This window comes from Phocoena phocoena, chromosome 15 (genome assembly GCF_963924675.1).
Source record: "Phocoena phocoena chromosome 15, mPhoPho1.1, whole genome shotgun sequence".
NCBI lineage: Eukaryota > Metazoa > Chordata > Mammalia > Artiodactyla > Phocoenidae > Phocoena > Phocoena phocoena.
The window spans coordinates 63,823,666-63,849,070 of NC_089233.1; the positions used below are offsets into that span (position 1 = coordinate 63,823,666).

At 57.8% G+C, this 25,405-nt stretch overlaps 1 protein-coding gene across 1 annotated transcript; it reads left to right on the plus strand.

Annotated features, from left to right (window-relative positions):
• The first annotated feature begins 829 nt into the window (after nucleotides 1-829).
• On the plus strand, nucleotides 830-24,402 carry MYH7B (myosin heavy chain 7B). The gene is made up of 42 exons (XM_065893287.1): nucleotides 830-871; nucleotides 1,180-1,335; nucleotides 2,587-2,693; nucleotides 2,861-3,004; nucleotides 3,508-3,664; nucleotides 3,955-3,982; nucleotides 5,027-5,123; nucleotides 7,421-7,441; nucleotides 7,587-7,679; nucleotides 7,814-7,877; nucleotides 8,931-9,029; nucleotides 9,691-9,794; nucleotides 9,908-10,046; nucleotides 10,348-10,466; nucleotides 10,558-10,707; nucleotides 10,890-11,060; nucleotides 12,138-12,317; nucleotides 12,410-12,542; nucleotides 12,623-12,699; nucleotides 13,125-13,212; nucleotides 13,375-13,492; nucleotides 15,275-15,398; nucleotides 15,500-15,636; nucleotides 16,420-16,675; nucleotides 17,629-17,871; nucleotides 18,532-18,708; nucleotides 18,795-18,940; nucleotides 19,265-19,355; nucleotides 19,433-19,822; nucleotides 20,495-20,621; nucleotides 20,709-20,827; nucleotides 20,918-21,114; nucleotides 21,241-21,590; nucleotides 21,714-21,838; nucleotides 21,933-22,048; nucleotides 22,495-22,891; nucleotides 22,965-23,090; nucleotides 23,175-23,345; nucleotides 23,437-23,541; nucleotides 23,624-23,719; nucleotides 24,178-24,315; nucleotides 24,391-24,402. The coding sequence occupies exons 2-42, from the start codon at nucleotides 1,245-1,247 to the stop codon at nucleotides 24,400-24,402; spliced, it is 5,823 nt and encodes a 1,940-aa protein (XP_065749359.1). The 5' UTR covers nucleotides 830-871; nucleotides 1,180-1,244.
• The last annotated feature ends 1,003 nt before the right edge of the window (nucleotides 24,403-25,405 follow it).

Genomic DNA, 25,405 nt, shown 5'->3' on the forward strand with positions numbered 1-25,405 from the left:
TGGGGTGACAGGAAAGGAGAGCCTGGAAGTGCCCTGACACATTCTGAAGGCAGACTGAGTGTCAGCACCCCGAACCCCTGATGTGAGTAGGGTGCAGGAGGGGGCTAAGAGTGGGAACTTGGCTTCCTGTGAATCTTAAATGTCATTATGAAGGGGGCTCCTGATTGGTCTAAATTTCCTCAATTTGCTTCCTCTTCAGCTAAATTATTCCTTTATGCCTATGGTCCTAGGTCTGGTTTTCTTCTTGTGTAATTTCCCCAGGGGACCTCAGAGAACTAGGGATAGAGGTGAGGGGAAGTGGGGAAGAGACAGCATCCAGGTGCTTGGAGAGGGATGCCTTAGTGTCTCTGCTTCTCTTTTTGAGTCGGTCTCTGCCACTGTTTATCTGTGAGGTTTGGCTAGCGCTTTCCTTTCCCTGGGCCTCAGTTTCTCTGGATGTGTAAAGAGGGTTGGACCAAATAGTCCCAGAGTACATTTTGTGGTCGCCCTCCCTGAGTCTCCTTGCTCTCCACTTCTGGGGGTGTGGACCTTTTTCTGGGTGTATCAGGCTCCCTGTGACTCAGTTTCTCTCTCCCAGCACCTCAGTCTTCCCAAATCTCTCCCTGCCTTGTCCCTGCCCCTGTCGGTCTGAATCTCAACCTCTGAGTGGAGTGAGTGTCTCTATCTGCCTTTGTGATCCCCTGACAATGGGAGGTAAAAATAGCCCAGGGGCCGTGCTGGTAGAGATAAAAGGGAATTTGCCTTTTGTGTCCTGTGGCCAGGCAGGGGGGGCTGTGACACGTGGAGATTGCTGACATAGCTCTCCTCCGCTGACCTTGACGGTGGCAATAAAAGGGGTAGCCCAGCTCCCAGCCCTCACCGTGGTGCTGAGGTGGGTGATCAGGGCTGGAGTTGGAGCCCAAGGGAGGGCAGACAGGCTGATGGGTGAGGGTGCCTATGGGCTGGCACAAGTCTCTCCATTTCTGTGGGAGAGGATACTCTGGTGTTAGAGAGAGAGAGAGAGAGAGAGTGAGAGTGTGTGTGTGTGTGTGTGTGTGTGTGTGTGTGTGTGTGTGTTGCCTCACCAGGGAGGCTGAAGTGGGGAGCCCCACGGAATCACCTACTATTAGGTCTTGTGGGTTTTTCGATCATGCCCCAGTTTGGGGCCCCTGGTCCCTCAGTTCCCCTGTCATCCTCCAGTGCCTGCTGCCTTGGACTGCCTTGAACCTCTAAGATCTCATCCTCCACTTCTCAGTGCCACTACCATGATGGATGTGAGTGAACTTGGGGAGTCTGCCCGCTACCTCCGCCAGGGCTACCAGGAGCAGATGAAGGTGCACACTGTCCTGTGGGATGGTAAGTGAGGGCAGAGTGGGGCACAGCTACAGAGAAGCCCTTATGGACTCAGACCAGGAGTGGGGAGGGGGGCACTCAGCTCAGGTCTGAAGGAGCACTCTGGCCTGAAAGCTTTAGCCCTGAGGATAAAATCCCAGGGAGCCTGTGTACATCACTGTATGTCTGTGAGCAAGCCTCGGTTTGCTCCTCTGTAAAATGGGACAGTATCACCCACCTCCTGGAGCTGCCGTCTGTGGCTGGAGCCTGAAGCTTCTGAGATGAGAGTGATTGGTATGTGTGCAGGCTGCCTCCACATGTCCATAAAACCTGTGCTGGAGTTATTTTTAGTGCTTTCCATAGAGCCAAAGCCTCTGTTTATCAGGGACAGGAATAAAGGCTACTATTTATGACCCAGTTTGCTCATAGGACAATAATAACAATAGGCAATGTGTATCAAGTGCTTATTGTGTGTCAGGCCCAGAGCAGATGACTTTCCATGCATCATCTCAACAACCTGGGGAGATGGAGACCAGGGCCAGGGCCAGCTTCGTGGGTGTGCAACCTCTGCAGCCACAGAGGGGCCTCATGCTCGATTTAACACTCTGTTATCACCACCTTGAAACTGTAAATAATTTCTTAACAAGAGGATCTGCATTTTAACACTGGGGCCTGCAAGTCATGGAGCTGGTCCTGACTAAGGCACTTGCCTAGTAAGTGGCAGGACACCTGAGTCTGTGCCTTTAACTGCCATGAAATATGGGCTCCCTGTAGCTCTGGGGCCAGCTGACCAGGCAGGAAGGAGCATAAGACAGACTTACAAGACCTGGGTTTGAGTCTTCAGTGAAATGGGGGAGGCAGAACCCACTGAGAATTAAGTGCCTGATATTGAGGGCTGCTCCATATGGGAACTAAGGAAATGCCCATAATGTTTTACCTTTCAGGGACAGGCCCATAGAGAATGAGGGATTTTCCTGAGGTCACAGGGCAAATACAACAGAAGCAGGAATCTGAACCCAAGTGTGTAATCCAGGGCTGTGAGGGACTGTAACCTCAGTCAGGGAATCCTTTGAGATCTCTAGGGACCCTCCCAGCTCTGCCCTTCCGGGAGTCTGTGTCTGGAAGGATCTTTTCTGGGTACTCCTGCATCCTGACAGAGGGGCTCCTAGGAGGGGCACAGCTGTGTAGACACGATCTGGGAACCCCAGCTGGGTCCCCAACCCCTGGATGTGTGTCAGCCTTTCTCAAAACCCCCATGCTCTCCCCAAAACTCAGGGAAGAAGCGGGTCTGGGTACCTGATGAACAGGATGCTTACGTGGAGGCTGAGGTCAAATCCGAGGCTACTGGGGGCAGAGTCAACGTGGAGACCAAAGACCAGAAGGTTTGGCTCCCCCTTTTCCTGGAATTAGCTCCTCTGCCTTCCCGGGTGTAGCTCCTGGCCAGTGTGCTCTGGATGATGAAAGGGTGTCTGGGAGCGTACAGGAGTGAGAGGCTGAGGTCAGTTTGTTCCTGCCCACCTGTCACCCCACTATACGACCTTCCTGGCAGGTGCTGACGGTTCGTGAAGCTGAACTGCAGCCCGTGAACCCGCCCCGCTTCGACTTGCTGGAGGACATGGCCATGATGACGCACCTCAACGAGGCAGCCGTACTGCACAACCTGCGCCAGCGTTATACTCGCTGGATGATCTATGTGAGCCATGGGCCGGGGAGGGGCCACGGGTGGGATGGGGCTGTGTGTGGTGGGGGCGGGGCCATAGTAGCAGGGGCGGGGCTAGGGCAAGAGGCACAGCTTGGTGGGGACAGAACGGGGGGAAGGGGCGGGGCTGTGTGCAGTGAGAGGCGGGGCTGTGTGCAGTGGGGAGCAGGGCTAGAGGCAGGGTAGGGTGATGTCATGGGCCTGTGTGGGCGGGGCCACTGGCTGGGGCGGGGCTAGAGGTAGGGCTGGAGGTTTGGCTACGACAGTGTAGGGGCGGAGCTGCAGCAGCACAGAGGCTGGGCAATGGGGCTGTGAAGGGGCCACGGGCTGTGGGTAGGAGTAAGGGCTAGGGCGGGGCTAGGGCGGCCACAAAGGGTGTGGCATCGCACCTTAAGCAGCTCCTTGGGGGATTTTGCAAGGGTCACAGTTTTGCGAGGGCTAGAGCCTGGGGATGGGAACTTGGCCTCCAACAACCTATCTATACACTCTCTCCTCAGACATACTCGGGCCTCTTCTGTGTCACCATCAACCCCTACAAATGGCTCCCGATCTATACAGCCTCCGTGGTAGCCGCTTACAAGGGAAAGCGACGCTCGGAGGCCCCGCCCCACATATATGCGGTGGCAGATAACGCCTACAATGACATGCTGCGCAGTAAGGGCCGCCTTGACTCCTCTCCCCCACCCGAGGCCCCTCCCCCGGCTCCAGGACCCCCTTCCCTCCACTTGCACTGCCCTCCTTTTGATGCTGTTGGACACTCTAGCATATCCTTCTGTCTCTCTGAGTGGGAGTTGGCCTGAAGTCTGAAGGTCCCACCTGGTCCTTGCCGTTTCTGGCCCTGGGTGGTGGAGGGGCTGCCCCAGCGCCAAGGATACCCAAGGTGTTCCACCTGTGGCTGGTCCCTCACTTTGGCTAACTTGTCTATCTCCTCCCCTTTCTTCCAGACCGAGAGAACCAGTCCATGCTGATCACGTGAGTGTGGGGCTCTGGGGATGGGGTGGGAAATGCTGGCCATCTGGCAGGAAGAGAGTGGAACTAAAATCATTTCCCAAGGTTGAATACAAAGTGCTTAGGGCAGGGGTTTTACCGCCTGGAGTCAGTGTCCCAGGTGAAACTAAATTAGAGCATTTTCTCTGCCCCCTATTCTGGGCAGATGTGTTATGGGTGGTGGGCAGGAAGGGGGTACCAGACTGATCACCAGCCCTGATACCCTCTGTCCCTAGGGCCTGGAATCTTCTCCCACCTTGATCTTTTGGGAGTTCTGATTCTCGCTCAAGGGGAGTGGGGAGACCCCTTTCCTCCTTCTTACTGTCTCCGTATTTCTGAATCTTATTTCTAATCCTTTGTTTGCTTTCACTGGTAAGTGGTAGAATTCTTATATACCAAGTTTATATCCAGCCAAGCCAATATGGACATCGTTCGTGTGTGTGTGTGTGTGTGTCTGCAGCCTGCTGGTGAAGATCAAGACCTTTGAAACCAGAAAGACCTGTATTCAAGTTCTCACGGGTCCACTTCCTGCTGGTGTGCTTGGGCCTCTGAGTCTCATCAGAAAAGACAGAACAATCCTACTTACCTACCACACAGAGCTATAGGAGTCAGTGAGTTAATGTCTGTACCTGGCACACAGCAGAAACAGCTACATAACTTCTCTGAGCCGCATTTCCTTATCTATCAAAAGCGGATGATAATGGTGCCTGCCTTACAGGTTTCTGAGGCTTAAATGAGCCAATATAGGTAAAGCACTTGGCCCAGTGTCTGGCAGTAAGTTAGTGTTCAGTAAACAGTGGCATCATAATGTGTTTTCTCATCTCACTGGGATGGTCTATGTTCGCTTGTTTTGTAAACAATTCTGAGGGCTGATTTATCTCAGGAGTTTTGAGTTGAGGTGTGCGTCCTGAGTTGGTAGCTGGGTGTGGGGAGGGCAGAGGGGCCCTGCTTGAGGGGTAGGGTGTTGGGGGATGGGAGGAATTAGAGTAGCCAGATGGACACTGGTGACTCATGTTTGTGTCGTCCAAGGGGAGAGTCGGGGGCCGGTAAGACGGTTAACACCAAGCGGGTCATTCAGTACTTTGCCATCGTCGCTGCCCTGGGAGACGGGCTGGGCAAGAAGGCCGTAAGACTCGCCCACGCGGGCGCTGCTCCCTGCTGCTTCTGTTTTTCTTTTCTTTCTTCTCCTTTTTTTTTCTTCTTTTTTTCTTTTTAAAAAGTTGATTCCCCAGAGCCTCCAGCCCTGCCTGAGCCTCCCACCCTGGTGGCAGACTCTGGCCTGAGCAAGGCTCGACCAGCGAGGCTGTGGCCATTCTCTGTCACATTGTATGACGTGGTCCCAGGCTTGCCTCACTGTTCCCATCTGGAACACAGCGGGTGGGACCACATTGCTATTCCTAAGCATTTTATGTACTTTTTCCCTTTCATCATGACCTTCATATTTTGAAAAAGTTTACCAGGTAGGCTGCTTTTACCAAGAAGTAATTGTTTTCTTAGTTTTCATGCACCAAAGATACAGTTACCTGCTGTTAATCAAACAAGCAGTTTCAGCCAGAGACAAGGGCACTTGGCATTCCCAACAGCCAAGGTTAAGGGGCAGTTTTGCACCCCATGATTTCTTTGTGGTTTTTGAAATTTTCTGAAACAATGGGGCAGCCAGTTTTTTGTTTTGTTTTTGTTTTTGAGGTACAACTTTCATTCCTAGCCCCAAGGGCCATCTGTTCAGAGCTCTGTGTGTGCTCCCCTACCCCAAAATGGGTTGCCTTTTCTTTCCAGAAACCCAAGGCCTCCTCCTGCACAGCCCCTACTCCTGGTCCTGTTGAGCCTTGCGTTTGTTCTGGGACATTTTTCTTTCTTCTTTCCATTTAAAGTTTTTTTTCTTTTTGCCTCTTCCTACTTTCCCAGTTGATTTTCTTGTGTTTTCTTTTTATTTCAGTTTTGTTTTTTTGGTGTGGTGGTGGTTGTTTTTATTGTTTTGTTTTTGCTGTTGACTTTTTGGTACTCTCTCCTCCCTCCCCCCCACCCCATTTTCCCAACTCCCAAAGTGTCTCTGAGGATGCTACAGAAAGTCGGGTATTGGTCCAAGAACAGGAATGGAGGGCAGGGAGCTGGCAGGGATGCAGCTGGGAGGGGTGGGGGTAGGGGGCACCTGGGCAGAAAGGAGCCCTGCATTGTGGAGTTGGGGTTGGGGGGAGCTGTCAGGCAGGGGAGGTAGAGAGAAAGGCTGCCCCGCAAGGGCCATGGGTGCTGGCGCTTAAGAGCCTTATCAACCTCCCTCCCCTCGGCCCCCAAATTGACCACATCTCCAAAGAGAGCCCTGTTCAAAAGCCCTGGATATGAATGTGTGGGGTGGAGCTCGGGGGAGGGGCTCCTGCCAGTTCTCTCCTGCCTCTGTCTCCCCAGCAATACCTCAGGGGGATTTTTAAGTCTTGGGCTCCCTGGAGGTGAGTGAATAACCACAGTCCCCTGGCATGGGACAGGTGGCATGGCACCTGTCACTCCAAAATCTATTCCTTCCTTTTTCTCCCTTTTTTCCCAGGCTGCTGGGATCCAGGGTAGGGAAGAGAAAGAAAGGGAAAAGGAGGGAAGACAAGGATGAGGCTAGGAGAGCAATGGGGGGAGGATCCCCTCCATTCAGTAAGTCCCTCTAGATGAGACATATGGGTGGCTTCGGGCATCGTGGAAAGCAGGATGCCTGGGCTCAGTGTCTGCTCTGCCCCTGACTTACTGTGCCATCTGGAGCAGATCACTTTCTTGCTCTGAGTCTTAGTTTCCTCATTTGCAACTTAGGGCTAATAATGTGCACCCGACAGGGCTACTTTGAATAATAGTCGGTGAACAACTGTACAATGAAAACGCACCTCACCACAGTACAGAGGAGTAGTGGGAAGAAGGGAAGTCATAGAGGGAGGGGAGGGTGAAAACGCACCTCACCACAGTACAGAGGAGTAGTGGGAAGAAGGAAAGTCATAGAGGGAGGGGAGGGCTCAGAAGGTTTGGGCAGGAAGAGGTCTCTTCCAGCCTCAGAGCATCAGGGAAGCCTTCCTAGAGGAAGGGGCATTTGAGCTGGGCTCTAAAGGGGAGTAGACTGTAGTCAGGAACCTCTAGGGCTTGGGGCAGGGTCGCTTCCTAGGGCATGGGAAATGAAGGGATATGGAGGAGGCCAGAGACAGGGCTTGGGGGGGCTGTGAATAGGAGACCCCCAGACGCAGCCCCTGCCTCAAGCCCCTGACTAGGGCCATGTTTGCTCTACTTTCTAGCATTTCTCCTTCTAACAGTCCCTGGAGGGTCGGGCATGAGGGGTCGGGGTGGGGGGTACACATTTGGGTGACTAACATTCACTGTCCCGCTAGCCACCCACTGCCCGGTCCTGCCTGGTGACACCTCACAGCCTCTAACTTGTCTTCCTTCTCCTCCCGGCAGTTTCTGGCCACGAAGACCAGGGTAGGTATGGGGCTGGTGTGAGTGGGGCAGGCAACAATTATGAGGTCCTGGGGACCCCCCCTCCCCTTCCCAACCAGAGGTTGTCTGGGCTGGGCCGAGACCCCGGGACCACGGGCTGACAGAGCCCTTGGCCCGCCACCACCAGGGCACCCTCGAGGATCAAATCATTGAGGCTAACCCTGCCATGGAGGCTTTTGGCAATGCCAAGACCCTGCGGAACGACAACTCTTCCCGCTTCGTGAGTGCTGCAGTGGGAGAGCCGGGTGTGGGTGGAGCCCGGTCTGTCGCGGGGAGACACAAGGTGGTGGGAGCCTTGGACGAATAGGGCAGCGCTGGCTGGGCACCCAACTGAGGCTGCTTTTCTGCCCACAGGGCAAGTTCATCCGCATTCATTTTGGTCCCTCTGGGAAGCTGGCATCCGCGGATATTGACAGCTGTGAGTCTAGGAGAGGGTGGGGGAGGGTGAGGATGGGGAAACAGGCCCAGGCCTGAGTCTTTCCGCTCAGACAGACTGAGTGTCTGTCATCAAGTCCTTGGGGCTCCCACCTGTCCCAGGCGCTTCTCTTCATCCCCTGGCTACAGCCCAGCTCAGGCCACCTCACCTCTCACCTGGAACATTCCCCCAGCCCCCATGTAGTCTTCCATTCTCCATTCTTCTGCTGGATCTCCTTTCAGCCAGAGTGATCTTTTCTTAGAGACTAATCTGACCACATCGCATTCCTGCTTAAAAACCTTTTCCAGATCCCATCACCTTAAGATGGAGACCCAAATCTTTACTTGGCCAGTCAGGCTCCTTGTGACTGGGCCCTTCCCCTCACCCACCATCCCAGTCTTTTCTCTGGTGCTCGATAGGGCAGGCCTGTGCCCCTCCTGCCGTGGCCTCATCTCTACACCTCGAGTCCCCATTCTTCCTGGAAGCCTCCCTCAATGCCTCTCTGGGGTCATTGCCCATCCCACCTGACCCAGACCTGCTGCATAGACACCAGGTACCCAGGCTGCATGCATAGAGGGGCCCCCACGCTGACTGCTCCCCATCTTGGGGTGCATGGCCAGATGCTGATGGATAAGCATGGGCAGGTGGTGATAGGCGGGAACGTCATAATTCATGCCCCGACCGACCCATGCACAAACACACAGAGGCTCTGCTCGGTGGACACACTGACACACCAGCAGTGCTCTGGAGGAAAGGAGTGTGGTCTGTGGATGGTGGAATGAAAGCACAGATGAAAGAATAGGCAAATCAAGACCCATACACAGACAGCTACGTTAATACACCCACACACAGAGACACACAGACGTACAAACATATGCATTCCCACACCGTGACACGTGTGCTGATGGAGAGACACCCTTCAGCACATGCTGGCATGTGTGCAGACATGGCACCTCGACACACACCCCGGCCCCTTGCTGACACCTCCTCCCTGCGCCTCAGCCATAGTGGGGTGACCCACTCGAGAAACTAGGCCAGCACCTCCCTTTTCCCCAGATCTCCTGGAGAAGTCAAGGGTGATCTTCCAGCTGCCTGGTGAGCGAGGCTACCACGTCTACTACCAGATCCTCTCGGGGAAGAAGCCAGAGCTGCAGGGTGAGGGCCAGAAGCAGATGGGGTGGGAAACAGAACCCACAGGTCTGGGTGGCAGTTGGGCTGCCCAGCCCTGTCCCGGCCCCCATCAGATCAGGCCCTGGGCTACCTGTTCCCCCACTGTTCTGGGGTCTGTGACATCCCTTCTTTCCTGGAGACCCAGAGCACCTTCTATCCACCCACCCCCTTCCTGGGACTTCCAGTTCTTGCTGAGCCCTCTCCTCCTCATGCTAGGAAATGGGCCCCTTAGCACCATTGCCCTGGCAAGGTTGTCTCTCCTGCTGTCCTGACACTAGAGAGGCCCCACCTAGCACCAGTGGGGAGCAATGGCCCTGTCTAGGCCCAGCTCCCCTCTCTTGGCAGGGCAGAATCTGGTCCTCGCTGGGCCGCAGCACCCAGCACAGGGTCTGGGCCATAGGGGTGGCTTGTGGAATGGTCAAAAGATGAGTGAGACATAGGGACCGAGGCTCATTTCTCAGAACTGTAAAGAAAGAGAAGCCATGGGTGTGGGAGTCGAGGAGACAAACTCAAGCTACAAAGTCTCGGGAGGGCCCTACACTCTCCTGCCAGGCTGGCTCCCAGGATCCACCACGCTGGGATGGGGAGACGGAGGAGAGCTGGGTGAACACAGCCGACCTGCCCTTCTCTGCCCCCTGTACCCCAGACATGCTGCTTCTGTCTATGAACCCCTATGACTACCACTTCTGCAGCCAGGGCGTCATCACTGTGGACCACATGAATGACGGGGAGGAGCTCATGGCCACTGACGTATGTCTGTGGTGGGAAGGGAGGAAACCTGGGGGAGCAGGTCCAGTGCCCTTCACTCGGCTGAACCCTGGAGGAGCCCAGACTTCTCTGAGCCTTCCACACCCCACCCCCAGCATGCCATGGACATCCTGGGCTTCAGCGTGGATGAGAAGTGTGCCTGCTACAAGGTCGTGGGGGCCCTCCTGCACTTCGGCAACATGAAATTCAAGCAGAAGCAGTGGGACGAGCAGGCCGAGGCCGACGGCACCGAGAGTGAGGGGCCCTGACCCTGGCCTGACCTGGTCATCCTCTTGACCCTGATCCCAGCATCCAGTCCGTGACCATTAACCCTAAGCCTTATTCACAGCCTTTGACCTCAGTCTTAACCTGGCCCTGATTATAAACCCTGACTTCTCAATTCCAGACCCTCACCCTCCTGAGCTGTACAGTTTGCTGACCCTGAACTTAACCTCTTCCAACCTCCCTCTCATAACCCTAAGTTGAGGCCGGTAGAGCTCCCACGTACCCGTGTTCTTGGCCTCCTCCCCCTCATCTCACCCATGTGCCCTGCCAGGTGCTGACAAGGCTGCCTACCTGATGGGGGTCAGCAGTGGAGACCTCCTCAAAGGCCTTCTGCACCCCCGAGTGCGTGTGGGGAACGAGTATGTGACCAAGGGTCAGAGCGTGGAGCAGGTGAGCGGCTGGCAGGCGGGGCCCACCTGCGGACGGCTGGGGCAGGGTCCCCTCCTTGCCAGGTCCCAGAGCAGCCTCCCTGCGCCTCCAGGTGGTGTTTGCCGTGGGGGCTCTGGCCAAGGCCACCTATGACCGGCTGTTCCGGTGGCTGGTGTCACGGATCAACCAGACACTGGACACCAAGTTGCCCCGTCAGTTCTTCATCGGCGTCCTGGACATCGCCGGTTTTGAGATCTTTGAGGTGAGGGCAGGCCCACACCCCCAGGCTCTGTTCTCTCTGGGGTGGAGGACCATGGGGGTGGGGACAGGAGCCCTGGGTGTCTGCCTGGAGGCGGGGTGAGCTCCCGCACACCCCTGTTCTCTGTGGGTCTCCTTGTCTCCATCTACAAGGAGGTCTGCTGAGCCGGGCACCTCCCACTATAGTTTAACAGCTTTGAACAGCTGTGTATCAACTTCACCAACGAGAAGCTGCAGCAGTTCTTCAACCAGCACATGTTTGTGCTCGAGCAGGAGGAGTACAAGCGGGAGGGCATCGACTGGGTCTTCATTGACTTCGGCCTGGACCTGCAGCCCTGCATTGACCTCATCGAGAAGGTGAGGCCTGGGGCCAGGTCACTGCAAGGGAGGGAAGGCATGGGAGCAGTGGGTGAGCAGAAATGAATGTGCACTTGTGTGTGAGTGAGCGTGTGCAAGCCTGCATGTGTGTGTGCATGTATGAGCGTGGCTGTGCACGTGTGTGTGTAACGTGTGTATGAATGGAAATGTGTGCATGTGTGTGACTAGGTGTATTGGAGATTGAGTGTGATTGTGTGTTGGTGAGCAGTGTGTGTGTGTGAGCGTGCAACCCAGCACTGTTGCAGCCACAGTTTCTTTGGACCCTCAAAACTGTCCGGAACTACAGGGCGTTTGTTTATTTGTCTATAAAACATTATATGCATTTCCCTATTGTACAAAGACTAGAAAGAAAAAAAAATCAAAGAAAAATTGAAAAATCAGAAATAAAGGAGAAAAGATGTGTCCCCCAATCCTACCACAACCTGTTTCCTCCCAGTCCTTTATCCTGGGCATCTCTTTTCTCTTATGAACACAGACGCATTTCTCGTCCTACCTTTTCTCTGGGAGTGTATTTTGAGCATGGTGCTTTGTTGAAGAAGGCACAGTAGTTCACGCAGCAGATGATTTTCATCCATTTCTGTAATCTCCTACTAGTGGACATTTAGGTGGTTGACAGCTTTTGCTGTTATAATAGCAATGAAAGTATTCATTTCCCCATTTTGCAGGTTAGGAAATTGAGGCTTAGAGAGGTCTAAGGGCCCCATAGCTACTAAGTGAGGAAGCCAGAATTTGAACTCAACTGCCTGTTTTGACTGTACCACGTGTGAGAGTGTGAGACCACGGATGCCGGCTTGAGTTTGCGCACTTCTTATAAGTAAAGAGAACAACTCAGAGCTGCAAGTTGGGCAGAAAGGGCTTGGAAGCCAAACCACAAACTTTCTTTCTTAGAAGACAGGGCTCCTGGGTGCAGGTCAGTTCTTCGTCCCTCAGGGCAGATGGCTGAGGTTGGAGGGTCTGGGAAAGCTCCCAGAGGGAGGGGCTCCAGGAAATGGGGATCCAGCCCAGCCTGGATGGGCTGGCTTGATGGAGGCCCTTCAAGCTGTGCCCTGTCCCCAGCCACTGGGCATCCTGTCCATTCTGGAGGAGGAGTGTATGTTCCCCAAGGCCTCAGATGCCAGCTTCCAGGCCAAGCTGTATGATAACCACGCGGGGAAGTCGCCCAATTTCCAGCAGCCACGGCCTGACAAGAAGCGCAAATACCAGGCCCACTTTGAGGTGGTCCACTACGCGGGCGTGGTAGGTGCCTGTTGAAACCCCAGCTCTTGACCTCTCTCCTCCCTCCTCCGGGTTCCCCCTCCTCGGTTCAGCCCCCGTCTGGTCTCTGGCAGGTGCCTTACAGCATCGTGGGCTGGCTGGAAAAAAACAAGGATCCACTGAATGAGACGGTGATCCCCATCTTCCAAAAGTCGCAGAACAAGCTCTTGGCTACTCTCTACGAGAACTATGCTGGCTCCTGCTCTAGTGAGTACAGAGGGATGAGATTCTGTAGGGGACTCACAGGGGGATGTCCCTTGGAGTGACTGGTCCCATGTCTCTCCTAGCCGAGCCCCTCAAGTCTGGGGTGAAAGAGAAGCGTAGGAAGGCAGCATCATTCCAGACGGTGTCCCAGCTACACAAGGTGAAGCCCAGTCTAGGCCTCGTGCAGGCCCTCACCCTGCCACCTCCACCCAGTCCCGGCTCCCTGCTCTGTCCCCTGCACCCTGGGCGGGCGGCCGTTAAGACTTGCAGTGATGTTTAATTCCTCTCCACGTGAACATCACAGCAAGTCTGTGCTGCTTCCCGTCCCCATGCTGCCTGGGCAGGGTTTGCGGGGGATGGGGCCGGAGCCACGGGGATTGGGTGGGGGAGTGAAGACTTTGGTGATGGTAACGGGGACCCAGTCAAACAGAAGAGGGCAAAGGGTCACAAGGAGCAGAGTGAAAGGGCAGCACTGCAGAGACACGCTTAGGCACCTACTGCGCAGTCCTTATGGGGCTCATCCACTGCGGTTTCCAATTCTGCTTCTCTGCCCTCTTGTGCTTTCTCCCCTCTCCTCACCCCCAGGAGAACCTCAACAAGCTGATGACCAACCTGCGGGCCACACAGCCCCACTTTGTCCGTTGCATTGTCCCCAATGAGAACAAGACCCCAGGTAGTCACCCCAGGGTGGGTTGGTGGCATGGGGGCACATTGGAGGGAGGGGACAGGGCAGACTGGAAGCTGGGTCTTGCCCCCTCCGCAGGGCCTGCTCAGCCTCAAAGTGAGCCCTGTGCCTGAACTCCTTGTCTTTTCCTTTAACCCCCACCATGTCCAGGGATCATGGATGCCTTCTTGGTGCTACACCAGCTGCGTTGCAATGGGGTTCTGGAGGGGATCCGGATCTGCCGACAAGGATTCCCCAATAGGCTGCTTTACGCTGACTTCCGGCAACGGTGGGTGTCTCCCTGCCCCAGCCCTGGCTCCTCCCCAGCTCCAGCCTGAGGGGATGGAAGGGCACCAAGGAGGATGCAGGGGGACTGGGGAGGGGGCCAGAAGGTATCCCAGTGGGAGATGCTGATGGCTGAGACCTGGGGGTGGGCGGTGGGCTGGGGGAGAAGTGAACAGGCTCAGGGTAAATACTGGAGGTGCAGCCAACAGGCCTTGCTACTGATGAATTGGATGTGGAATAAGAAAGAAAAAGAAAAGACAAGGGTGACTTCTGGTTGTTTGGCCTGAGCAACTGGGGAGTTGGTGGTAGATTTACTGAGAAACCAAGATAGGATTTTAAAAATTTTGTGGGGAAGTAGGAGGAGAGTGGATTGAGCTCTACTTTGAACATGTCAACTTTGAAATGTCTCCAGCAGGGAATTCCCTGGCAGTCCAGTGGTTCGGACTCCGCGCTCTCACTGCTGAGCGCCTGGGCGTTCGATCCTTAGTTGGGGAACTAAAATCCCACAAGCCACACAGCATGGCTGGAAAAAAAAGAAATGTCTCCAGCAGATAGGAAAGCTGAGGGGGAGATGGGATTTGTTAGTCTGGAGCTCAAGGGTCGGGGGGCAGGCAGAGCTGGAGGTAGATTTGGGAGTTGAATGAGGGTTCACATGGACTAGACTTTATGTAATGGCTGGCACCAAGTCCGTGCTGTTAGCCCCTCTGCCTTCCCTTTATAGGTTTGATTTTTGTCAGGCTGCAATCGTGCACAGTTCCCTCCCCCTTCAGAAGTAACCGGGGCCATCCACGCTGACCGTTATACTTGTGTGTCCATACAAATATTGTACACATGGGTGCACACGCACATGTTCTCTGTGTTTTTCCCTGTAACTATATGTCTTGGAGATTGTTCCTTATTAATAGACATAAGTCTGCATCATCATCCTTTTTTTTTTTAAATTAAGACTTTCTTTTTTTAGAGCAGTTTTAGGTTCATAGCAAAATTGAGGGGAAGGCACAGAGATTTACCATAAGCCCCTGCCCCCACACGTGCACAGCCTCCCCCGTCATCAGCATCTCCCACCAGAGTGGGACATTCGTTACAGCTGATCAGCGTGCACTGACACATCCTAATCACCCAGAGTCCATAGTTTCCATTACAGTTGGTGTAATGGAACGTGGTGTTGTACATTCTAGGGCTTTGGATAAATGTAATGACACATGCAGCAGCATCCATTTTGTTATGGCAGTAAAATATCCCATAATCCAGTGAACCGTGCTTTGTTCATCAGTCCCTTAGTAAGGGGCCTTTTTGTGTTTCTAGGGTTTTGCCTTCACAGTGTGGTCACGACAGCCTGACCCACACAGCCCTGTACACATGTGCAAGTGTGTCCCCTTTAGAAGTGGGTGTGCCAGAACCCTTGCTCTTGTTGATTAGAATTCTCTCCCAAATGTTTCTTCAGTTTGTGATATGCTGTAACACATCACCTTCTTTACTTTTTTTGGCCTTCTGAAAAAAATGATAAATTATTAAAAATCATAAACTAAAAAATTATAAAAGTGCTGTATGCCTTCTGTAAATGCTGCAGGCTCTTAAAGAACTTAACTACCGAATGCATTTAAATGCTACCCAAGCTTTTAAAGCCGGGTATGCCCAGTCCTCCAGTGTCACAAGGCCGTCCCCCGCCAGCCTGTTCAGGGGGTGCCCCTCTGGAGCCTCTGCTCCGGCCTCTGAGGGGCCAGCCTCTTCAGTCGTCGGCTCCCTGCCCAGCACCCTCCTCTCCAGCCCTTCCCCGCTCCCCCAGGTACCACATCCTGAACCCCAGTGCCATCCCAGACGACACCTTCATGGACAGCAGGAAGGCCACAGAGAAGCTGCTGGCCTCGCTGAACATCGACCACACCCAGTACCAGTTTGGCCATACCAAGGTCAGGGCACAAGGGAATTAGGGCGCTGGACTGGATGTGGGCAGTCACACTGCAGGGGTCACGCAGGCGACTGAGGGTTACACCTACCACCCACACCCCAGGTGTTCTTCAAGGCTGGGCTTCTAGGCGTCTTGGAGGAGCTTCGTGACCAGTGTCTGGCCAAGGTCCTGACACTGCTGCAGGCACGGAGCCGGGGCCGCCTCATGCGCCTCGAGTACCAGCGCCTGCTTGGAGGCAGGTGGGTGTCGGAAGGGGGTGGGGGTGATGCGGGAGTACAGCCACTGTCCCCCAGCTCGCAGAACCCTCTGAACCCAGACTCTCTGAACCCTGTCATACCGTCCTGTGGGTCAGATTTCACCGTGTGGCTGCCTGCGTGCCTCCCAAGGGGCAAGGCTGTGGTTTGTGCCATACAGCCCCCAGCTACCACTTCCTCACCTCAGAAGTTGGGGTAAGAGAACCTGCCTGTACTCCAGGCCATCCCAGAGTGTGGCCCAGAGTAGTAATAAGGGCATCTAGTGTTTCCCAAGACTCTTAAGTGCCAAGCCCTGGGCAAGATACTTTATTTGAAGTTATCTTGGTTAAAGTACAGGACAGTCCTGAGAGGTAGGTGCCATGATCGTGTCTGTTCACTAGAGGGGGTGTCTGAGCAGAGGGAGCCTGTCTGCTGGCTTGTGGCGGGAGGTGGGAGGCTGGGATGTGAGTCCAGGCAGTCTGACCTTATATAAGAGCCCAGTGGCTTAACCGCCCCTGGTGTCTTCAGGACACTTGCAGGGGCCATTCAGGGCTCTTGAGCTCCCACCCCGGGGGCAGACCTGTGTGACCTTGGGCCTCACCCTCAAGTTCGCCTGTAAAGCAGAGGATTAGGACCTACTTGAGAGGCTGTTGGGAAGGTTAACGAGGTCCCACGCTGAAGTGCTCAGTGCAATGTCCGGCCCAGGGTAGGTGCTCAGGGAGCATCGGGGCTGTCATTATGAAGGGGTGGCACTGAACCTGCTGGCCACCTGTGGCTGCCCCTCCCCAGGGATGCGCTGTTCACCATCCAGTGGAACATCCGCGCCTTCAACGCCGTCAAGAACTGGTCATGGATGAAGCTCTTTTTCAAGATGAAGCCACTACTACGCTCGGCGCAGGCCGAGGCGGAGCTGGCGGCCCTGCGGGCAGAGCTGCGGGGGCTGCGAGGGGCACTGGCCACCGCCAAGGCCAAGTGCCAGGAGCTGGAGGAGATGCACGTCAGCGTCACCCAGGAGAAGAATGACCTGGCCCTGCAGCTGCAGGCAGTGAGTAGGGGAGGAGCAGGGTTTCTTTCTGCGACTTGGTGCCCCCTGGCCCCCAGCCCCCGCAGAGAACCCCAGGCCGCTCCGAGGAAATACCATAACCAGATCCCCAGCCGGGGCGGACCTGGCATGCTCTGGGTGCTCAGGCCTCGCCCGGGTCTGTCTTCCTATTCCGGAGGCTCGTGGGCTTGTGCCCGTGTGCAGCCTCCCACGTTCCCAACCTCCCCACCCAGTCTATGCATGTGTCCTAATGCTGCCACGCCTTGCGTCCCCGTGGCTTCCTGCAAAGCTACAGGGCAGCCCCATCTCCCCAGCTCTCCCCTCCCCTCCATCCCCGAGACAGTCGCATGCTGCCTTCTCTGGTTGAGGGCCACGGGAACCCAGGCAGCAGGCAACGGTAACAACCGGAGGGTAGAGATCAAGGGTCCGGATCCTCACCAAGTCCACAGAGCCATTCCTTCCTTCAGCAAATACTTGGAGTGTCAGGCCCCATGGAAGCTCTGGATCTACATCGGTGGGAGAACAGACAGGCCTGTGCTCACAAACTCACCTGCTAGAGCAGGAGACGTTATGCAGCCAGGTAGTGAGGAAACAGTGATGGCAGAGAAACTGAGCCCTCCGTGGCCGTGCAGGGCTCTCCCCCTCACTCAGCCCCGTGTGGGCAGAGCTGGCAGTCGGCTTCTCTGCTACAGCCCTGGTTTGAGCCTTGCTCTGGGCTGCCCCCAGCCTGTCTAATGTTCCCCTCTTGCTGCCCCGTCCATCCCTCTACCTGAGCCCTTATCCCACCACACTTAAACGCCTTCAGGGCCAAGAGCAGGTCTTCGGTATTCCTTGGTCCCGGAGCCCAACTGAGCGTGTGTCCAGCCTCTGCACGGACAAATGAACTTGCTCTCCGGGGCCTGGCCTGGTGTCCCTGAGCTGCCTTGACCTGCCCCATTCCCCGTGTCCCCCTCCAGGAGCAGGAAAACCTGGTGGATGCCGAGGAGCGCTGCCACTTGCTCATCAAGTCCAAGGTGCAGCTGGAGGCGAAGGTGAAGGAGCTGAGCGAGCGGCTGGAGGACGAGGAGGAGGTGAATGCTGACCTGGCTGCCCGCCGGCGCAAGCTGGAAGATGAGTGCACAGAGCTCAAGAAGGACACTGATGACCTGGAGCTGATGCTGGCCAAGGCCGAGAAGGAGAAGCAAGCCACGGAGAGTAAGGTGTGAGCCGGGCCGGCTGTGGCCCTGGGCAGGTGTCTTCCTCTCTGTGGGCCTCAGTTTCCTCATCTGTCAAATGCTGCTGTTAATAGCGGCACTTCCCTCATTAGGGCGGGTGAGGCTTCAGCGCGTAACTAGCCTGTGCTGGCGCTCGCCACAGGGCCTCGCCCGCAGTAGGTACTCAGCAAATGCTAGTGATTGTCATCCACCAGCCCCATGTCCCCCGGGGTGCCTTCCCTCACTGAACCCTCCCAAGAGCCCAGGTGGTTCAAAGACTCGGGGTATTGACTCCCTCATACAGGAGGGGAAAGTGGGGCTCAGCAGGGTAAGCCGCTTACTCAGGTTCTCACAGGTGCTCCCCGAGGAAGGCAGGACTAGGAAACAGCTGCTTAAACACCTGTGCATCCCCAAAATAGCTGGTGTCTGTTGATCTCTCACTCTGGGCCGGACACTGTGCACAGGGCTTTGTGAGCATTTGCTCATTAATCCCTCGAGGAGGACGCTATAATCACCCCTTAAGGGTGAAGAAGTTGAGGCTCAGAATGAAGTGACTCGCCCGAGGTTCCCTGGCTCGAAGGGGACGGTTGCTGTGACATGGTGTGGCGGCCGCTCAGACCAGAGTGCGGGGGAGGCATCCCCGTGGTGACCCTGGCCCTGACTCAGGTGAAGAACCTGACGGAGGAGATGGTGGCGCTGGACGAGTCAGTGACCCGGCTGACGAAGGAGAAGAAGGCCTTGCAGGAGGCCCACCAGCAGGCCCTGGGCGACCTGCAGGCTGAGGAGGACCGTGTGAGCGCGCTGGCCAAGGCCAAGGCCCGCCTGGAGCAGCAGGTGGAAGACGTAAGTCGGGGCCACGGCAGAGGCTGTGTGGTGGGGCCAGGACAGCCGGGACGGTGTGGAGCCCACCCACCCCATCCTGCCCACAGCTGGAGTGCTCCCTGGAGCAAGAGAAGAAGCTGCGCATGGACATGGAGCGGGCTAAACGCAAGCTCGAGGGTGACCTGAAACTGACGCAGGAGTCGGTGACGGATGCTGCCCAGGACAAGCAGCAGCTGGAGGAGAAGCTCCAGAAGTAGGCGTGGGGGGGGGGGGCGGGGCTCAGCCCCAACCTCCTGGCCACAGGGGGCTTCCTGAACCTGCACCCCGCTTCTCACCCCCCTGGACTCTAGTCGGTTCTGCATCACAGCAGAGGTTGAACCCTAGGGTGTAGGGGGTCACCAAGGGCCAGGATCTAGGGCCGGGGCTTGAGAGGGAACACAGGGATGAGGTCACTTAGGGCTGCTCCGGGTGAGGTGCCTCAGTCAGCGAGTGTGCTGGGGGCGGGTACAGAGGGGACCCAGGAAGGTGGATGGGAGTTAGGCCCTGGGCCGGCTCATGCCCACCCTGTGACCTCCAGAAAGGACTCCGAGCTGAGTCAGCTGAACCTTCGAGTGGAGGACGAGCAGCTCCTTGGGGCCCAGCTGCAGAAGAAGATCAAGGAGCTGCAGGTGTGCAGGGGACGGGGGTGGGCGGAAACCCGGGTCGGAGGCCCTCAGAGGTGACACTGCCGCCTGCGCATCCCCAGTCTCGGGCGGAGGCACTGGAAGAGGAGCTGGAGGCCGAGCGGTCGGCCCGGGCCCGCGTGGAGAAGCAGCGGGCAGAAGCAGCCCGGGAGCTGGAGGAGCTGAGCGAGCGGCTGGGGGAGGTGGGCGGCGCGTCCGCGGGGCGGCGCGAGGGCTGCCGGAAGCACGAGGCCGAGCTGGGGCGGCTGAGGCGGGAACTGGAGGAGGCGGCCCTGCGGCACGAGGCCACGGTGGCCGCGCTGCGGCGCAAGCAGGCGGAGAGCGCGGCCGAGCTGGGCGAGCAGGCGGACAGTCTGCGACGGGCGCGACAGAAGCTGGAAAAGGAGAAGAGCGAGCTCCGCATGGAGGTGGACGATCTGGGCGCCAGCGTGGAGACCCTGGCCCGCGGCAAGGTGTCTGCCTCCTTCCTGATCCCGGCCTCTGACCCGACTCTAGCAGCCTATCCTGACCGAACCCCTTCTGACTCCAGCAGCTGACCCCTGACCACCCGCTGCCAATCTGACTCCATACTAGTCCTGGCCCTACACCCGATCGGGACCCCTGACCCATTCACCTGACACCCAGCCTGAACCCCACACCAGTGCTGACCTCAAACCCTACCTCCTAAACTCTGTGCCCTGACTCCAGGGGATTTTTGACCCAGTATCCAATTCCAACTTCTCAGTCCTTGACCTCTGAATTCTGACCTCATACCTGTCCTGACTCTGTTCCTGTCCTTAATCCCAGCACCCAACCCTGACCCCTGACCTTTGTACCACCTAAGCTTGACAGCTGACCTCTGACCAGTGTCCCCGGCCGACTTCAGACTCTCATATCCTAACCTCACCTTGACCCACCGGCCTTGGGACTAGTACAGCCCTCTCTCACTTCTGACACTCATCTCTTAAGCCATAGTCCAGCAATAGAATCTCTGACCCCAAACGTGGGGTTCTGTTCTCCCTCTGATTCCTGGGCACGTGTCTAGCCTGCTAGGTCCCGACTCCGGGTCCCCATCTCTGACTGGCAGCCCTAGATCCTGCCCTGTGAATCACAAGCCTTTTCTGATCCCTGACCCCGGATCCCAGGCCAGTGCAGAGAAGCTATGCCGGGCCTATGAGGATCAGCTGAGCGAGGCCAAGATCAAGGTGCAGGAGCTGCAGCGGCAACTGGCAGATGCCAGCACCCAGCAGGGGCGGCTACAAGCCGAGAGTGGTGAGGCCGGGGGCTTGGCTGGGCCACAGCGGGGCTCAGTGCTGCCCCTCACCCACCTGACCTGCCTGCTCTCCCCTTGGCCTGCAGGGAAGCTGAGCCGACTGCTAGAGGAGAAGGAGTCTCTGATTAGCCAGCTGAGTCGTGGGAAGGCCTTGGCCACCCAGAGCCTGGAGGAACTGCGGCGGCAGCTGGAGGAGGAGAGCAAGGTGGGCCAGCCATTAGCTGCCACAGAGCAGGCGGCGTGGGCACAGGGCCACTGGCCCGGCCCGATGCTGAGGTCACTGGGCTCTCTGCAGGCCAAGAGCACGCTGGCCCATGCCGTGCAGGCTTCGCGGCATGACTGTGACCTCCTGCGGGAGCAGCACGAGGAGGAGGCTGAAGCCCAGGCCGAGCTGCAGCGGCTGCTGTCCAAGGCCAACGCCGAGGTGGCCCAGTGGAGGAGCAAGTACGAGGCAGATGCCATCCAGAGGACCGAGGAACTGGAGGAGGCCAAGTGAGTGCCTTGCGGGCCAGGCCGTCACCACACACAGGGACGGCGCCTGCACCTCGAGCTGTCAGGGGTGAGGGGAGATGCAGGGCTCAGCTACACATCCAGATCCTGTCTGCTCCCGTGGCCTAGAAAGAAGCTGGCACTGCGGCTGCAGGAGGCAGAGGCGGGGGTAGAGGCCGCTCATGCCAAGTGCTCGTCGCTGGAGAAGGCCAAGCTGCGGCTGCAGACGGAGTCGGAGGACGTGACCCTGGAGCTGGAGCGGGCGACCTCAGCGGCCACGGCGCTGGACAAGAAGCAGCGGCACTTGGAGCGGGCGCTGGAGGAGCGGCGGCGGCAGGAGGAGGAGATGCAGCGGGAGCTGGAGGCGGCCCAGAGGGAGACCCGCAGCCTGGGCACGGAGCTCTTCCGGCTGAGGCACAGCCACGAGGAGGCTCTTGAGGCCCTGGAGATGCTCAGGCGGGAGAACAAGAACCTGCAGGGTACGACCCACCCCAGGGTCAGAGCTGCTCTGGGGTCACTGGGAGTCCCTCAGGGTCACACAGGGTGATGCGGTTGGAGCATGAGCCGTGGGGTGGCCCCTCAGTGCCCTGTCCACTCTGCAGAGGAAATCAGTGACCTCACAGACCAGGTCAGCCTCAGCGGGAAGAGCATCCAGGAGCTGGAGAAAGCCAAGAAGGCACTGGAAGGGGAGAAGAGCGAGCTCCAGGCTGCGCTGGAGGAGGCCGAGGTCAGGGGCGAGGTGGACACTGACCCGCTGCTCCCTGGCCTCCCCTCTCAACACACACGGCCCCACCACCATACTATCTGCTCTGTATCCCCAGGGGGCCCTGGAGCTGGAGGAGACCAAGACTCTGCGGACCCAGCTGGAGCTTTCCCAGGTCAAGGCTGAGGTGGACCGGAAACTGGTGGAGAAAGACGAGGAGTGTGCTGACCTGAGGTGCGGGGCCGGGCTGTCCCTCCTCCCCGGGCCGACAGCCTCTCCCATCCCAACCACCTGAGAGCAGAAGGGCAGGTGATGTTGGCTGAGCCCCACTGTGTGGGGGACTGGCACAGACACCTAATGCCCCCATACCCACGACCCTCTCAGGTGGGGACTATCGTCCACAGTTTGGAGGTGAACCTCAGCGAGGCCACAGGACTTGCCCAAGGTTACACAGTGCGGGTAGAGCCAGAGTTCAGTCCCTGTCTGTCTGCTCTGGGGCCTCACTCTTGCCTGTGAAATTGCTCTGATGGGCAACAGGCAGGCAGACACAAGGGGCTTGAAACCGGGGAGAGATCAGTCACTTATTCCCCAACTGGCTTCACGTCTCCAGTGTTCCCTGCGTGTCTGTAAGCAAGTCCCTCGCAGGCCACGACCCCTCCTTTCATCCCTCCTAACTACAGGCGCAACCACCAGCGGGCAGTGGAGTCCCTGCAGGCCTCCTTGGATGCAGAGACTCGGGCCCGCAACGAGGCGCTACGGCTCAAGAAGAAGATGGAGGGCGATCTCAACGACCTGGAGCTGCAGCTGGGCCACGCCACCCGCCAGGCCACGGAGGCACAGGCCGCCACGCGGCTGCTGCAGGCCCAACTCAAGGAGGAGCAGGCGGGGCGGGATGAGGAGCAGCGGCTGGCGGCCGAGCTCCACGAGCAGGCACAGGCCCTGGAGCGGCGGGCCGCCCTGTTGGCCGCGGAGCTGGAAGAGCTGCGGGCCGCCCTGGAGCAGGCCGAGCGCAGCCGGCGGCTGGCGGAACAGGAGCTGCTGGAGGCCACCGAGCGCCTCAGCCTCCTGCATTCGCAGGTGAGGACGGGGGTCACAGGGATGCACGGGGCGGGGGCCTGAAGGCCGACTCTAAAGCCCTGCCCCGCCTCAGAACACAGGTCTCCTGAGCCAGAAGAAGAAGTTAGAGGTGGATTTGGCCCAGCTGAGCGGGGAGGCGGAGGAGGCTGCCCAGGAAAGGCGGGAAGCCGAGGAAAAGGCCAAGAAGGCCATCACCGACGTGAGGCTGGGCCGGGACCGTGGGGGCCCCGAGCAGAGCCCGAAGGGACTTTGACCCCCGACCACGCCACCTCCTCCCGCACAGGCAGCCATGATGGCAGAGGAGCTGCAAAAGGAGCAGGACACGAGCGCACACCTGGAACAGATGAAGAAGACTCTGGAGCAGACGGTGCGGGAGCTGCAGGCCCGGCTTGAGGAGGCAGAACAAGCCACCCTCCGTGGCGGGAAGAAGCAGGTGCAGAAGCTGGAGGCCAAGGTGTGTGCGGCCCTCCCAGTCCCTTGCCCTGCAGGGTGGGCCACCCGAGGGCAGGCTGAGGGCACCAGGCCCACTGGCTGGCTGCTCGCAGGTGCGGGAGCTGGAGGCCGAGCTCGACGCAGAACAGAAGCAGCACGCCGAGGCCCTCAAGGGGGTGCGGAAACACGAGCGCCGGGTCAAGGAGCTCGCGTACCAGGTGGGTGACCAGCTCCACCTAGGGGGGCAGCCCTGGAGCTGGCCTGGTTTGGGAAAGACCCGAATCCCCTTTGCCTGCCCAGGCCGAGGAGGACAGGAAGAACCTGGCTCGCATGCAGGACCTGGTGGACAAGCTGCAGGGCAAGGTCAAGAGCTACAAACGTCAGTGTGAAGAGGCGGTGAGTGCACGGGGGTCTGAGGATGCCTGTGGTCACCTAACTTCTACAGCTGGCCCCAGGCGCTCTGCAGCCAGGTGGGATGCCAGCAGCCGGTCAGGCCTGCTCCATCGCTGGGCCGTGGATTCCCCCGTGTTGCCTTAGTGTGTAGGTTGGGACAGTGACCCCACTGCCCAGCGAGAAGACACGTTTCTAACAGCTCCGGCAAGACGTGAGACCTAGCTCTGTCTCTGAAGGGACCGCATGCGCCTTCCCCTTCCAGCCAGGTCTGGCACACGGGCACCTCTGGAAGGAGTGGCTCCCCCCCCACCCCGCTTCCTGCTGTGGGTACTGGCAAGGGGGAAGGAGGGCCGCGGGCAGTGGTGGTGGAGCAGAGGTGAGGATCCGGAGAAGCCAGCCCCTTCTGGGGGTGCTGACCCTTTCAGTGACCAAAGGGTGAGTGGGCCTGCCTGTGCCCCCAGGAGCAGCAGGCCAACACTAACTTGGCCAAGTATCGCAAGGCCCAGCACGAGCTGGACGACGCAGAGGAGCGGGCGGACATGGCGGAAACCCAGGCCAACAAGCTGCGGGTGCGGACCCGGGACGCCCTGGGCCCCAAGGTGAGGAGTGGTGTGGGGCACCCACCCTGCCCTCCGCGTGGGGGGCAGCTCACCCAGGCACCCCTCTCCCCCTAGCACAAGGAGTGACACCTGAGCCCTGGGCTCTGAAGAGGGACACCTGCTGTTTGCCCCACCCTGATCCTCTCCTCTCTTCATCCCTGCTGGAGCCTCGCCACCCCAGGCTCTGCTACACCCTGAATAAACGCCACGTCTGCAGCTCCTACCGGGTTCCTTCTCATTCTTTGGGGTTCAGGAGGGGAGGGGAGCACGTGGTCTCACGGACAAAAGTCAGGTCCACATCAGTCATTTAAAATAAATTCTTTAATAGTCTCCATTTAATTGGTTTATTTGTTGTTAATAAATTGGCAACACACGGAGGGGCCGAGGGTATGCTCCCAGGCAGGCTCCTGCGCGGGGTGGGCTCAGGCAGGAGATGCTGCCCTGGAGCGGGAGGGGGCCCGGGCACAGCCTCCCTGTGCTCCAAGGGATGGAAAGAGAAGGCCCCTCCCACTTCTGGGGGAACCCATGAACACAGCGGCCAATGAGCAAACAGAACCAGAGGAGCCAAAGGAAAACAAGGGAGGGAGGAAGGGAGGGACAGATGGGCAGGCTTGGGGGAAGGTAGCGTTCTCTGGTGTCCCCCACCCCTGCCCAAGGGCTCAGAAGCCTTTGCCTGGGTCCAAAGGCCAGGGCAAGCTTGGCTCACAGATTGGGGGAGGGTGCCCTTATCTCCCTCCCCACCCCAGGACTGACAGCCAAGAGACCGGGCAGGAGCTCAGACAGAGCTATTTTTAAAAGTCCCCTTACCTCTGGGTGGGCCGGGACCCCAGGGTTCTGAAGGAAGGGTGGGCACAGTGTCCCTGTCCTCGTCATGGAGATCTTGAGGGAACTGAGGCTCCCCATTGACCCGGGGCCCTCAGACCCAGGGGCCAAGGGCTTTTAGACGCTCCCTCCCACCAAGCCTGTACCTGAAGACCTGGGGCAGGCGGAGAGCAGCAGGGAGGCGTGGGGTGGGGGACAGGACGGGACAAGGCAGGGCGTGAGGCACACGTACCCACGCTCACCCGCGCTGGCCCAGGCCCAGCAGCCT